The 14,199-nt window shown below is 39.2% G+C and overlaps 1 protein-coding gene across 1 annotated transcript in view; it reads right to left on the minus strand.

The window, feature by feature from the left end:
- Positions 1-211: 211 nt before the first annotated feature.
- EFNB2 (ephrin B2) overlaps positions 212-14,199 on the minus strand; it is a 46,430-nt gene continuing 32,442 nt past the window's right edge. The window contains exons 3-5 of the mRNA XM_040584502.1: positions 6,321-6,413; positions 5,474-5,587; positions 212-3,864 (exon numbers count right to left, since the gene is read on the minus strand). Of these exons, the coding sequence (XP_040440436.1) occupies positions 3,482-3,864; positions 5,474-5,587; positions 6,321-6,413 (590 nt within the window). The 3' untranslated portion in view covers positions 212-3,481. The remainder of the gene's footprint in view (positions 3,865-5,473; positions 5,588-6,320; positions 6,414-14,199) is intronic.

Here is a 14,199-nt window from a genome sequence, read left to right on the forward strand (position 1 = left end):
TTAACAGAAGTCAGTGTATTATGAAGAGCTTTCTTTCCTCTAAGTCATTAGCAATAAGAGAGATGGGGGAGAGGAGGGAAAGAGAGAGAAAGGAGGGATGGAGGGGCAGAGGGAGGCAGGCTTGTTGGCTTTCTTATTTACTTTTATGTTTTGAAAAGGAAAAAAAAATTGCAAAACAAAATAAGGAAATACTTAGAAGGCAAGCTTTCCATAGGAAAAAAATATTTTATTTTTTTAAGAACAAATTCAGTTTCAAACAGACGTGGAATGTGATTTTCATAATTTTCATTTTCCGGGAACTAATTGCAATGTGGAACTAAAGCAGATTTCAAACTTATGACCGGCTAGTTTTAAAACAGAACAAACAAACCAAACAAACAAAAACCAAAACCAAAAAAAAAAAAAGAAATTATTTATAACTCAAGCATAATACTGTGTTACTTACAAACTGGACAAAGAAATTCTTAAATAAATATTCATGGTACACAATTTCAGCACAAATATGCGGCAATTTGGCAACCTTTTATACCATTTTTTTCCTCGGTACAGTGCAAAGGGGAATGACACTGCCTTTAAACAAGCTGTAGCTAAATACATTGCAAAATTCAAATTTTATACAAAACATCTTGCTCGGACTTTATAAAAACCCAACATTGCTCTATATACACAATCTGGTTAAGAAAAGCCATTTTTATCTTGTTTTCATGTGTGGTTTTTTATTATTATTATTTAAAAAGGTGAATAAGGCTACTGTAACACCCCAAATCCATATACAGTAACTCTGAACCTATTTACAGCATCTTCACTTAGACATGATGGTGCAAATTCCAAGTCGGGTGACTAGGGATGATCATACAAGCAAGGCATTTACAGTAACTTTTCAAAGCTGGACCAACGTCAAATAAAGGAACAGTTGGTAGATTGTCATAATTCTGCACTAGACACAAAACAGACGCACAGTACATTTTTTTTTTTTAATTGGTTGCAGGTTGCTCTTGAGCAATTCGTCTGATTTTTTTTTCACAGTTTAGTACATAACTAGAATGTAGCCAACTGATGAAGCATAGGTTTGATTTAATAAAAATCAGTATCAGTAAACCCATCTTTTCCCTTCCTCCCCCTCCCCCAAAATAAAATCTTAATGACTTACAAGAGAACCTTGTATGGATGGATTCACAGAAAGGAAGGGTTGTTGAAAAGAATTACATATGTACTGTAGTTAGTCACCATGGTAACCCTCCACAGAACCATGGGTTGGGATTTTTTTTTGTTTTGTTTCTCTCTTTTGGACCAACATCCCAACATCATTTTCAGGTTCAGGAAACAGAGTGATCATTTCTATGACAGGTTTTTTGTCTTTTTCTTTTCTTTTTTTCTTTTTTTTTTTTTTTTTCAGGTGCTCACTGGAGGTCTAAGAACCCCAAAATGCTGTTGCTACATTTTCTTTCCAAATCAGAAAGCAAAGTGTTACCATAGTAACATGACTATGTTAGAAATGTCTATTTGCATAGCACATATAAAAGTAGAGTTTTTTTATTTCCTCCCCAGAGTGGGAGCTTTAGGGGAATAGCCATACTAAAGAGAAAACTTTAACCTGAAACCCCCCTCTACAAACCTCAATGAAATCTACAGAACACATCAGCCCATAAGGCAAGGGAAAATGCAACACACAAAATAAATGCCGGCATATCTTATCACTGTTAAATATGTGATGCAGTAACATTGACTTCCTCGTATTTTGGGCCTTATATTTCCTAGTGTTCTCTTACGAGATGCTTTGGATTTGGTTGTGTTTTTTTTAATATGCTCCCATTGTTTGGATGGCTGATGTTTTTTCCCAGAAGCAGTTTCTTTTCTGTGCAATCTCAAAATATATATTAGTAAAAAAAGCAAACCAAAATAAAAAAGTAAGAAAGAATGAACAAAAGAAAAACTCACTTTATATCCCTCGTGTTCTATACACCAATTATAAATAAGACATATCTTCCTTCTCCAGCTCAGTGTCATAATTTATTTTATTCTTACGGACTGCAAGAGGTTTGCCATATGTGCTTTAACTTTGCAACAGAGCACCAATGAACGCCTGTGTCAGTCACAGTACCTACACCCACTGTGCAGGGACAGCACTACAATAAACCAAAGTGTCAAAAGGCTCAGTCAGAAATTCTGTCTTACTTTTAGAGATGAGAAAGGCTTTTTTTTCCACAACCTTACCAGTGATAGAATTACAGCTTGTTTGACCCATTGGCTTATAATCATCTTGGTCAGATTTGGCTCTCTGCTATTTTCTTACATGCTTTCCCTGTGTTTAGTATAATGTGATAGTATAGCAGCTGAGTCTGCTTAAAAGTCATCCAAAGCAGACTACGTTTTCGCTACAGCTTCAAAGCTGTATATTTTATTGCCAGTACCACAACAGCCCTGCCCTAATATATCCTAATGGCCTGCTATTGTCTTGTCCTCTCCAAGCTTGTTCACTTGCTAACAATACCCCTTTGTTCTACTGTATTGAAGGTACTATTTTTTTCTGCACACTGGTATTTGATAACCATTAATTCCTTCCAATGCAGCCCTAATCCACTGCGCATGTTATTGTGTCTCCTACTTGCCTCTTAAAACTTAGCATACCAAAGTGCTGTGCTACCTAAATGTTGGGTTTTTTTTGTTTTTTTCTTCTCAGCTTCTATTTTTGAGGCAGCAGTATTCAACTGCAACTGCAGTCAGCCCTTCCCTCCACCACCCAGTCCGGCTCTTGACTTTGTTGACAGCCCAACTTTTTGGCTGGAAGGCTCCTTACTATCAAACACAATTTCTATAACCGCATTACCCATTCAAGTGAGGCTGCTGTAGCAGATGGATGGAGCGCAGATCTCCAAACATTAATGTTCCATTAGTGATTCAGGAGGTGGAGTGAAAGGAAATCTTATGTGAAGGATGGCAGAGCACCGGATAACAGAAACAAATGGAACAGTGACAGACTAAAAGCAAGAGAACTTTAACAAGTCTTACTTAGACACCAAGGTCTATGTGACAAATCCAGTACGCACTGAGAGACACACACAAAAGTCAGAAGATTGCATTTCAAGCTTGATATATCCTAGAGCACCTTCCCAGGATGCCTAGAACTATTAACATCCATGGATCACTCCATCTTCCCTTGGCTTTCGTACATGCGTGAACGCCTGCAGCACATGGCTTTGAGGATGATGAATGTAACAAGAGTACAGCAATCAGAATGGGCATCTTCTACGTAAAAGTCTTCCAGCTTTTAGTGAATACTTATTCACCGAGATAGGAATTCTACAGACTAGGTAAGCTGTCCAGCTCGCACCGGCTCCCGGAGAAAGAGCTGTCGCCTTCTCCCCCCTGTGCTTGAGTCAATGCTAGTGCACAAGGCATCATCACAAACCCCAACAGAAAGCATTTGACCAGTGAGTTTCCTCTATGACTCAACTGTACCACGGAGTTGGTTGTGTGTTTCTCAGACCTTGTAATAAATGTTTGCTGGACTCTGAGGAGGCATCTCTTGAACTATGTACACAGGATGTCCATAGTCGCCGCTGACCTTTTCATAGTGGGGGCAAAAGACACTGTCTGCAGTCCTTAGAGGAATGATAATGTCACTGGGCTCAGAACCATTGTTGTTGCCACTGCGTTTTGGGGTGGCTAACGTACTAAGTGAGAGAGTTGTCGTGTGTTGCGGGGAATGCTTCCTGTGTCTTCTCCGGTACTTCAACAAAAGAACCACCAAAGTGATGATGATGACGATGAAAATGATGCACCCTGATGCAATCCCTGCAAATAAGGCCACCTCTGAACCCAGTATACTGGAATGCCCAGCCTTACTGCCATCTGTGCTAGATCCTGGAAAGAACGGAAATACAACAGACAAAAGTTATTGCCATCCTACGACCTGTTTACACTGCTTAAAAATGTGTAGAGTAAGCAAGACTGGAAGAATTAACTGACAGCTGCACTTTGACAAACCAATTACCCTGTTAGATAGCTAAATGCAAACAGCCGAAGTCAGCAATCAATATTAAACAAGACTTCGTGTCTGTTGGTCTCACTTTTGTGCTGCTCCCAAACCACCCTGTTTCATACATCATCATCCATCAGCGGCCAGGACTGGCACTGACAAAGGCAGCCTTTGATGCATGCCGCATCTTTTAACAGATGCTAGCCAGCCCCGGGCAGCAAAGAAGGGTGGGACAGGACTGCAAAGCGAAAATAACAGAGGGAAATGACAATTCTCAGGACAACTGGTACTGTTCAGTGTCACACCATTCTTCTGCTATTTTATCTTTCGCATATTGATTTAAGTTAGACTGCCTTTAGTGCCGCCCTCCGTGGACTCCTCTTGCTTGCACATGAAACAAAGGAGCTTGAGGCAGGGCAGGAGACAGGCAAAATGCCTATGGCATGTATCTGTTTGTATTAACTTACATTTACTTAAAACAACAACACACATTTGGTACTCAGGAAAACCTCATGTGTTGAACAGCCTGATGCATATTTGGTGCCACCGCACTGTCATATTATTTGTCACAAAAGTTAAATGAATGCTCATTTGACACTTTCTCACTTGAAAACTTGAACCAACCTCCCTCCCTTGATGCTCACTCACAGGTGGAGGAATTCTGCAGATGCTGTGTCTATGTAACTGTGAACTTTTCCCACCAGAATCTCCATAGGAAATAGCTGAAGCCTGCCTAGTGACTGCCAAATCAAAGATTTGTTAGCCCGGTAACTAATGGCAGAATTAGCAAGGAAATCTTGCAGCCATTTTCAGAAACCCCAGAATCAACTATCAGCAAGTTTTGCTTTGAAGCACACCCAATCCACCAAATTTTCTTCTGGAGACCCAAGGTCTTAAAATCTAGTTTTGTTTCTTGTTCACCTCATGTCTGAAATGCATCCTGAAGATACTTATTCAGAACCATCTGTTTATCTTGTTTAGATTTAAAAAAAAAAAAAAATCTTTAAATTTAGTGAAAGACCAACCATTCATGTGTAGATATTATATGGTCAGTTAAAAGACCAGGACATTAATTATAGATGCCTTGAAATAAACTTTATAAATGGCTGTCGAGAACCACTTGATAATGTATTATACGGGAAGAGAAAGACAGAAAGACTCGTTCATCTGCCAGAGTACTAAATGTAAGGTGGCATTTACCATCGTAAAGCTGCTTAGTGAATGTCCTATCCAAAACTTTCCTGTAAATGAGTGATATTCTCACAAGATGTAATTGACTTCTGCTGCAGAGTGGAAGAGGGGAGAAAGCAGCTGTTGCCAGAACTTGCAACTACCAGACACTATGCACCTGAGCATCAGTACGGGCTTTTGCACCATCTCGGTACAAAAACATTTGTTTTTCTGTTACTTTAATGGTAAAATAACATGCGTTTGGGGACGAAGGAGGAGACTGCACCAGAGCCCCGTTCCAGGCGTGAGCCCCACCACGCCTACCTGAGTGGTCCTTCACAAAGGGACTGGTGGTGGAACTCTTCCCGTTGGTGCCAGCTTCCTGCTCAGGGCGCTTGGTGGGATCCGTGTGCCGGGGCAGCCCCGCTGAGTTTGGATCTGGGGGAGAGAAAGATGACTCATACAGCTTCAGCACTTGATGGTACAGAGCTTTATAAGCCAGGTCTGGGTACCTCATGGGACACAAACGTTTTTAAACGGAAGAATCTTTATGCAAAGGACCTTTTCCTTTTAAAGCAAAATGGTTATATTATTTCAGAGGTTTAAATGGTGAGGCCATCTGCAGAAACTAGAGGGACTCCTGTAACAGGCAAGAAAAGCTTTGCAGATGACATTTCAGTTTAACTGAGGAAGTTGATTGACTACTAAACCAACTTCTGCGTAGAAGAATAATTCTTTCTTCCTGCACAATAGGTTATCTATATGTGAAGAGACAATGAACAAAACCCTCTCTGTAATCACAATTCATAACAAGCAAACTATAGAAATATTAGCTTCCCTCCTTTCATGTATTTTAAATAATTTTGAGCAGCAGAGTTGTGGCTTTTGTTTTTAAAATAAAAATAAAAATGACAGAAACACACTACTCCCAGGTGACCTTTCCTTGTAGGGATCTCTCCAATGAAGAGATCTCATTACACCAACCCTCCTTTTGCAGAAATCTGTCAGTAGCCGAGGAAGAGAAAATAGGCTTTGCTTTCAGACTATTAGGGAGGAATGACCACACTAGACTCGGCTGGCTCTCTGCTCTACATGGCTAAAGGAAGTCTGGAAACTAAAAGGACATTGATGCTGATCAAAGCAATTTCATGAAACAGCAGATGGTCTTTACCTTGTCCAACTTTCATGAGGATCTTCATGGTTTTTGTCTGGCACACCCCTCCCTCCTGGTTATCCAGGCCCTCCAAAGACCCATTTGATGTTGCTGATTAAAAATAAAAGAAAAATAAAAAAAATAAAAATAAATAAAAATCAGGAAATCAACAGGCAAAGTGATGTGAACATGAATGTCTGAAAGCAGAAACCTTTCAATCTACCGGGACCTGTTCTTGTTGCTCAGGCTGACCTACGGAATGTTGTGAAATGTTGAAAGCCAAAGGAATGAACACATTTGTAAGCCATACAATATATACAAATGGAGGAATGCGTTATCAAGGTTTCAAATTTACCCAGCAACCTTTTTTTCTACGCACAATTGACTGACTGACTCACTTGGACGAAAACACAGCACCTTGCTAAAAGGTGATGGGAGTCAGCTGAAAAGGAAGCCCTGGCAGACTCAGAGGAGCAAAGCATTGAAAATTCACCCTCCCCAACCCTGACCCCAACAATATCTTTATAATCACCACGTTACACCTGCTTCCTCTGTTACAAATCTCCTGCTGGAAGAAGTGAACACATACAAAAGACCCAGGTAAAAGCTGAGATTCTGCACTGATTGGAAAACCATTTAATATTTTAAAGTACAATCTCACTTTTCTCAGCATTGAGGAGCCTCCTCAGGGGTGGGTGGCGGTGGGGGAATACACTCTATTCTCATGGAAACCTCTCAGCTCGTACAAACAAACGGATGCTTTCCCCTGTGTTTATTATATCGTTCTCGCTTATCTAGGTGCTGGCTGGCACCACAAAACCCCAATTCTGCCGGAAGCTGGCACTGCAACGTGATTTGAGCATGAAGCACAGCTCCCTCAGAGAATCAAAAACGTTGAGTCACAAGTCTAGGGTTGTGAACCCCCAACAGCTGCTGGAAAACTATTTGGCAGCTCCTCAGCTGTAGGCATCACGGCGCCAGCCTGCACCATGCCAGGCACCGAACCACTGTCCATGTCCGCACTGGTGCCCCTTCACGGTGGCGATGCAGGCTCATCCGCCAGCACTGGGCTCCGGCTCTGCTATTTACAGGAACGCACCAGGGGTTTTCCCACCCCAGGTTCTCCTGGGGGTTGAAATTTCAACGTCATTTCTTACAGCTGTTTATGCAAGGCCCACAAGGCACGTACGAGCGGATGCGTGCACACGCATCAGCACCAGGCCACCAACTGGAGAAAACAAATAGAAAATGACATGTAATGGAGCTCACGGCTTGTCATGGCTGTGGTGAACTACTTTAAGCAGCACTTTCCTGCCTCTACCCCTCTCCTTTCAGCTCAGGATCTAATTCAACCAGGGCTTCACACTGTTCAGACCTTTGTTTTTAATTCTCGCTCCTTCTCTTTTGTCCTCCTTGGGGATTTTCTTTCAAATGCAGCCTATGTATATTTCCTTTTTCCTTCACAATGTCTTCCTAGCCCCGTGGCAGTATTTTTCTTGCTCTAATCTTCTCTCTAGCCATAAAGATATAAACCCCATACCGCTGAACCCTGCTCCCTAGCCTTTGATCTACTTTTTGGTTTTGTTCCACTTCTGCCTCTTTTGTGACTAACTCAAATTACAGCCACCATACAAACTTCCCAAATTGTGCTTTCTTTTCCTAAAATTCCCTTCTCCTCATACGTGGTCCCTCCCAGTTCCTCCTCTTGTTCCCTCCCCCCTGTAAAAATGTGACAATAGCTGTATGTGCAACTGCTTCTTTTTTTTCTGACTTGCAAAAAGACTTTTGAAAATATGAAAGAGCACACTGAGTAATTTACGATAAAAGCCGATCTGAAATGTGCCACTGCATTGCCAGGCTCAGAAAATAATGGAGACATATAGTTTTGTTTTCTTTTGTTTTTTTTTTTCCAGAGGGAAAAAAAATCAATACTAAGAACTCGTTCTGGACATAAATCAAATGTGTCTATGCTGAAAGTGTTTTTTATGACCTATTCACCAATGTACCAGCACAAGGACAAGAGAAAAAAAAAAGCAGTAAATAGAAATACCAAAGCTGAGCATCAACTGAAAGTACAACTAATAAACACTGGCTTTGTCTTGAATTTTTTGCTGTTCTTCGTTTGGTTTTTAATCGAGGCAATGGGAGCTCAGATCTCCACCAACCACTTGATTTTAATGGAATAGAGTGTTGCTTCTTCTGAACATCAATGCCTTTTTATGCTTTAAAGGCCTATCCATTTAACCCACAGAGCAGGAGACCTCAATAAGATGCAGAGGATGCAGTCTGACCTCAATACAGAACAAGAAAGTAAGACAGCCAAAAGAATGCAGAATTACTTCAAATATAGTCTCCGAATGGCAGGGCCCACATGTACAATAAATCTGGTTGTGTGCCTACACGAGCACAATCTGCCTTGCTTGCTTCCTAAAAGAATGCTTTCATAGCTTTGATGTCAGTCAGATGAATGAATTTGCAGAAGTATTCACTTTTTCCAGAGTTCTTCAAGGGGTTTTCGGAAAGCCTATGTTATAGCTCAGAGTACAGACTGCTACATCCCAAGGAACTGGGAACTGTCAGAGAGGAGCATTTCAGTGACAAAGCAAAGTTTCCATCTCAGCTTCTCCCTGTAATTAAGCCGACAATTACCCAAGGCCACTGGAGGAAATTATTTTTCAAAATTCATTAAGACTTTCAAAATAAAACCTCACATATCCCTAGTGTACCAGGAAGAAAGCGGGTTGTTTTAAAACACATTGTTCCAAGCTTTGAAAAGCTGCACAGAAAAGAAGTAGTAATCTGGGACATGAGAGAAAACAGTTTCACACTGCTAATGCCCCCTTGACAGTGTGGAGTGCAGAAGTCAAACAAGGCAGGGAGTACAAAATATTCCTCAAACACTTGCTGCTGCCTTTCTCTACTGATCTTCAAATGGAAATTATACCCACTATCACATAAGTTCCTCCACTGCACTCACACTTCTGCAGTAAAGTGACCCTGTACCTGCAGCTCTGCTCACACTTAAAGGGTATTTCCAAAAAAAAGTGTCTAGGATAGCTGGGTATAAACACAGAAACGTAACACAAGTTTCTTGTGTCTAAAACAGAAATGCTACTCTCTGGTGTGTTTATATGACCAAATTTTAGACCGTCCATCCAGTTTATGCTTATATCCATATATATATACGCAAAAGAACAGGTTTGGTTTTTTTTTATATTTAGGTCTAAATATTTTGGAGACAATTACTCACACACGAACTACCAGCACACGGCCCTGTGCGGACAAGACTAAATACTACTTAAATATTAACATAAATAAGTATAATTAATGATTAACATAAAGTTTCTCATGAGTATTAAATGTTCTCAGGATCCCACACTTTGTATTAATACAGTAACATATAGGAAACTAAATGTAAGCACCATTTTGCTAAACAGGTAGCAAAATATCTTTACATCTTTTGATGGATAGGTACCTCTGATTTTCTGAGACCTGTCCCGTTCCACTGGTGTCAATTGCACAACTAATAATTACAGTCAAAAGCACATCAAATTACTCGGTCAACAGTTTATCCACACCTACAAATAACCACATACAATTGCCCTAAAATCTCTATTAATTTTAAGACTCTCTGAAAAAATCGTAATAATTTATAGGTAATGTTTACAGCAGTCAGTCAAAAATGATGTTCAAGCTCCACATACACAGATACCATATGTCTGCATTCCTCGTATGTGATAGCAGCTGCCATTTTATAAGGAACAGAAGTTTGGGGTTTCAACTTTCAGAAAAAGAATTACTTGTTATAAAATTATGGTTAAGAGTCTACTGATACATACCTACTTTGGAGAAGCTAATATACATTTTCAGTTTTGTAAAACACTGCCTTAACATATCCTCTTCCTTACACAGGAGGAAATTAAATTATTCAGACCAAAAAATTTCATTCCAGCTCTGCCCTCCCTTCTTCAAAATATATAAATTATTGAAAACAAAACCACACACACAGAAAAAAAAGCCAAACAAACAAAAAAAGCTGTAACCCAAGTTAATCGATGTATTGTGTTTTACATTTATTTGATTTTAAAACTTCCCAAGTGGTGTTTATTGTACAAAATGCATTAGTCATAAATGCAGAGGCAGGGAATCAGTGAGCAAAACAGAGTCAGCTGACAAGAATAGTTCCTGGCTATGATTCTCATACAGTCCCCATGGAGAGGAAGTAATATTACATTTTAATATGTCTTCATTTGATTGTTATTACTCTGCCTCCCAGGAGGCAAAGCCACTGCATGGATCTTGGCTGTTTTCAACCTATCAGGTTGGTAACATTGGTCTAATCAGATGGAGAATTAAGCTGTTGGATTTGTGCCTGTATGTAGTTTTTCATTCACAAAGAGATTAGAAATGAAGGCACAGTCACAAAAATTCAACTTCCTTCACTCCTAAAAACACACATTACAAAATGAAAAAACGCCATCACAATTACTTAAAAGAAAACACCAGCAGACAAAAAACTTAACCTCTTAATTCTGCCACAATTATTACCATACTTTTAGGATTATGAAAAACATTGCCTACTTGGAAATTACATGTCATATCCTTTGAACCAACACAACTTTATAACACATTTATTTACAGAGCTTGAATACGAAATGGACTACACAGCTGAAGAGAGAAATTATCATCGTACTTAACTCTCCTGTGAAAACTAAATGGACCCTAATCCACTACAGGAATGGAAGAGTGATGTCAACTGATGGGCAAGGGCAATATTGGTTTTGCCCCTCCTTAGTGTGCTGGACAATACAAGCCATTTGGCAATGTATCGAAGACACATCGTTGACAAGGTCATCAAGAATTAATTGCTGCTAGTGTTAATAGAAGAATGAGAATTACAGGTTACTTTGGGGTAGATCAGTACTGTCCAACAGTAGTGATTTTCACCATTTTTTTCTTAAATACTGCTTGAATTCAGCATCAGAAAACAGGTTTCTCCAAATCAGAGCTAAATAAAATCAAATAACCCTACCAATCTCCACTTTTCCCCAGCTATGCTTAGAAACAGAACGGAGAAGCCTGAACAGCAGCAAAAATCCATGAAAGCTTTAGATCAACAGTAATAAGAAGTTATTCTTAAAAGCAAAGCTGCACTTGATCTCACATGTACTCACAGGATTACTAAATGCATGTAAAGGTTTTGAGGGTTTTTTTTATTTTATTAAGTAATGAACACTGTTTCAGCCAGGCATTATGTGTTTGTGCTGACTGCTTTCATCTGCTTTTGGTCCTTCTAATGACTCACTTAGTGAAGCACCAAATAAATAATTCTTCTTTCCCATAAATTATCTAAATTTATGGGACAGGTTTAAAACCACCAGAAATCACATACTATGGAACCACAAATCACAGATCACAACACAGAGGTTGTTTCTAGACCAGTCAAGGATGAAGAACAAGGCAGCTGAGGTAATAGAAAGAGAGTTTTAATTAAATGAAATTAACACACACACCCTTAGTAGCAATGCCAGATCTGCATGGAGATCTGAAACAACCTAAAAAAAATTCTTCAGGCTGCTCACCAAAGAACAGGTAGCTTGGCAAACACTACGCTGGGTGAGCTGCGGCAAGTTTAGAGAGAAGGTAAACATACCAATTCCCACTACTAGCAGCTAACGGTTTACCCTTGCTTGTAGTGACAAAAAATGAGACTGACTTTGCAACTTTCTCACTTTTTACAAATACGATGAAACTGTCTTCCAAAATTTAACTATCAGTAGTCCCAAACCTGGAACACAAATGCTAAAGCTTAAATGTATTACAAACAGTTGCACAGGATACTGTCAACATATCGTCTGTGTTTCTATCTACAGACAGTAAAATCTCATCCTAACTTTTCTACTGATCTACAGAGATAAGGAAAGGCTTTTTAATAAAATAAAGATTAAGAACCTGCTGAATTTGCTCAATTAATACATTTTAGGACAATGAGACAGTCACAAAATACATATAAAAATGGTTTACCAGTCATTTTGCAATTTTCTAATGTCTGGGTTTTTTTATTTGTCCTCCTTGCAAAGACAAGGTGGCAGCAGAATTTTGTGCAGTTTCCCAACCTAAAGGCCATTCAGACACTCATTCTCTCAGTCATATTTGACAAATTTATTCAAATTAAGATACATATTTTATTCCTTAAATGAAAGCTTATGGAGTGTTTATGAATACTCTTGAAACCAGCCTCTTCCCCTCTTATCTACACATAAGGCAAAACTTCTATGTGAAGGAAAGGACAAGAATTCTCCCTTCTTTTCCACTTCTCATCCTTTTTGGTTTTTAAATTGAGTCCTATGTTGTATGTCTCAGGATTTATATCTAAACAGGATCCACAAATTATATTCTGCGCCGCAAGTAAGCAGCAATGCCCTACCCAGTCAAGCTAAAACCAGAACAAAATGAAGTAAAACAAAAAACAGGCCTCTTCTTGCCTGGAAGAAGACAAAAGCTCTGCAGTGAAACTTTGTGATTCACTTTTCTAACCACCGCTCGAAAAGTGTCCAAATGCGAATGGTGTGATTTGTGATACTTAGATGCGATATAGGGGTATTTATATAAATCGCCATAAAAGTCTCCACTTCTATTCCTGTATTAAAAAAAGGACAGATTTTATTACTGTTTCAGGTTGGTGGGGTTTTTTTTGGGGGTGTGGGGGATGTGGGTGTGTGCCAACGTGGAGGACACAAGCAATACAGAGCCAAGTGGTTCTGTACTATAATATACCTTGGTATATACCAACTGTTTAATTCCAGGCACACCGCTGGAAACCTGTAGACTCTCTCTCACATCTCACGTTGTTCTACTGAGAAAGACCGCCCAAGTATTAAGCACAAAACAGGAAGAGAGTTCTTGTAATTTTTCCTACATTCGAAATGATTCTATGAATTTCAGGGAGACATGGCATCATACCACAAGAAAATAGGTGTTAAAAAAAAAACAAAACAAAACAAAACAAAACCCTGCCCTTCATTTCAACAGTCTTTCCATAAAGAGAAAAAGAGACAGTGAACAAGATGGAACAGGAAAGTATTGAAAAAGCTGTGAGCTCAAACTGGTTTCTGCTGCCTATCATTTTAAAAACAGCACTACCTTATCTCTGGGTTAAGGAATACCACAGATGAAGTGTACTAAACAGTAAACTATTTGCTGAATTATTATCCATTACAGAAGGTCACAGCATCCACCCACCCACAATAAAATCCTACTCGCTTCACTGCTGTCAAGTGTCCTTTGTCAAAATTCTCTTGGAATTATTTAGAGATTAAAAAAAAAACAAAACAAAACAAAACAAACCAAAAAAAACCCCAACCAAAAGCGCCTCAATACTGTATCACCATGAATGACAATTTAAGTATTTCATTATAGTTAAGAATTTCTACAAGTATTTCAGTTCTGTATTTCACATACTCTGAGAAACATCAGATAATGATCTACTGCACACATGGTTGCTTCTAGTTTACATAAACAAATTATATATTTGTGAGCGCTGAAGTAACTGTGGCAGATAGAAGCCCACTAATTATGATGTATTCTGCGTATATCAGAAAGTATGCATCTAAAACAGATTACTAGCTAGTTAACTTCATCAACCACAAATAGGTATTTTAGGTAAGTTTATCCTTTCTCCCAGCACGCTACTGGCAAAAGCCTTTCATGCATGGGGAGAAATATCTCCCCACTGCCACAGCCAGCTTTGCTTAACAGTTCAGCTGAACAGAACTAATAGAATTAGTTAGCATTCAAGTTACACTGATTGTTGCTAATGACAAGACGGCTTGCTGGAAACAAAAGCAGAAGCCTTAACATTAAATGTTTTCTGTTTTCTGTACTGCACAAACTCAAC

This window comes from Falco naumanni, chromosome 2 (genome assembly GCF_017639655.2).
Source record: "Falco naumanni isolate bFalNau1 chromosome 2, bFalNau1.pat, whole genome shotgun sequence".
Lineage (NCBI taxonomy): Eukaryota > Metazoa > Chordata > Aves > Falconiformes > Falconidae > Falco > Falco naumanni.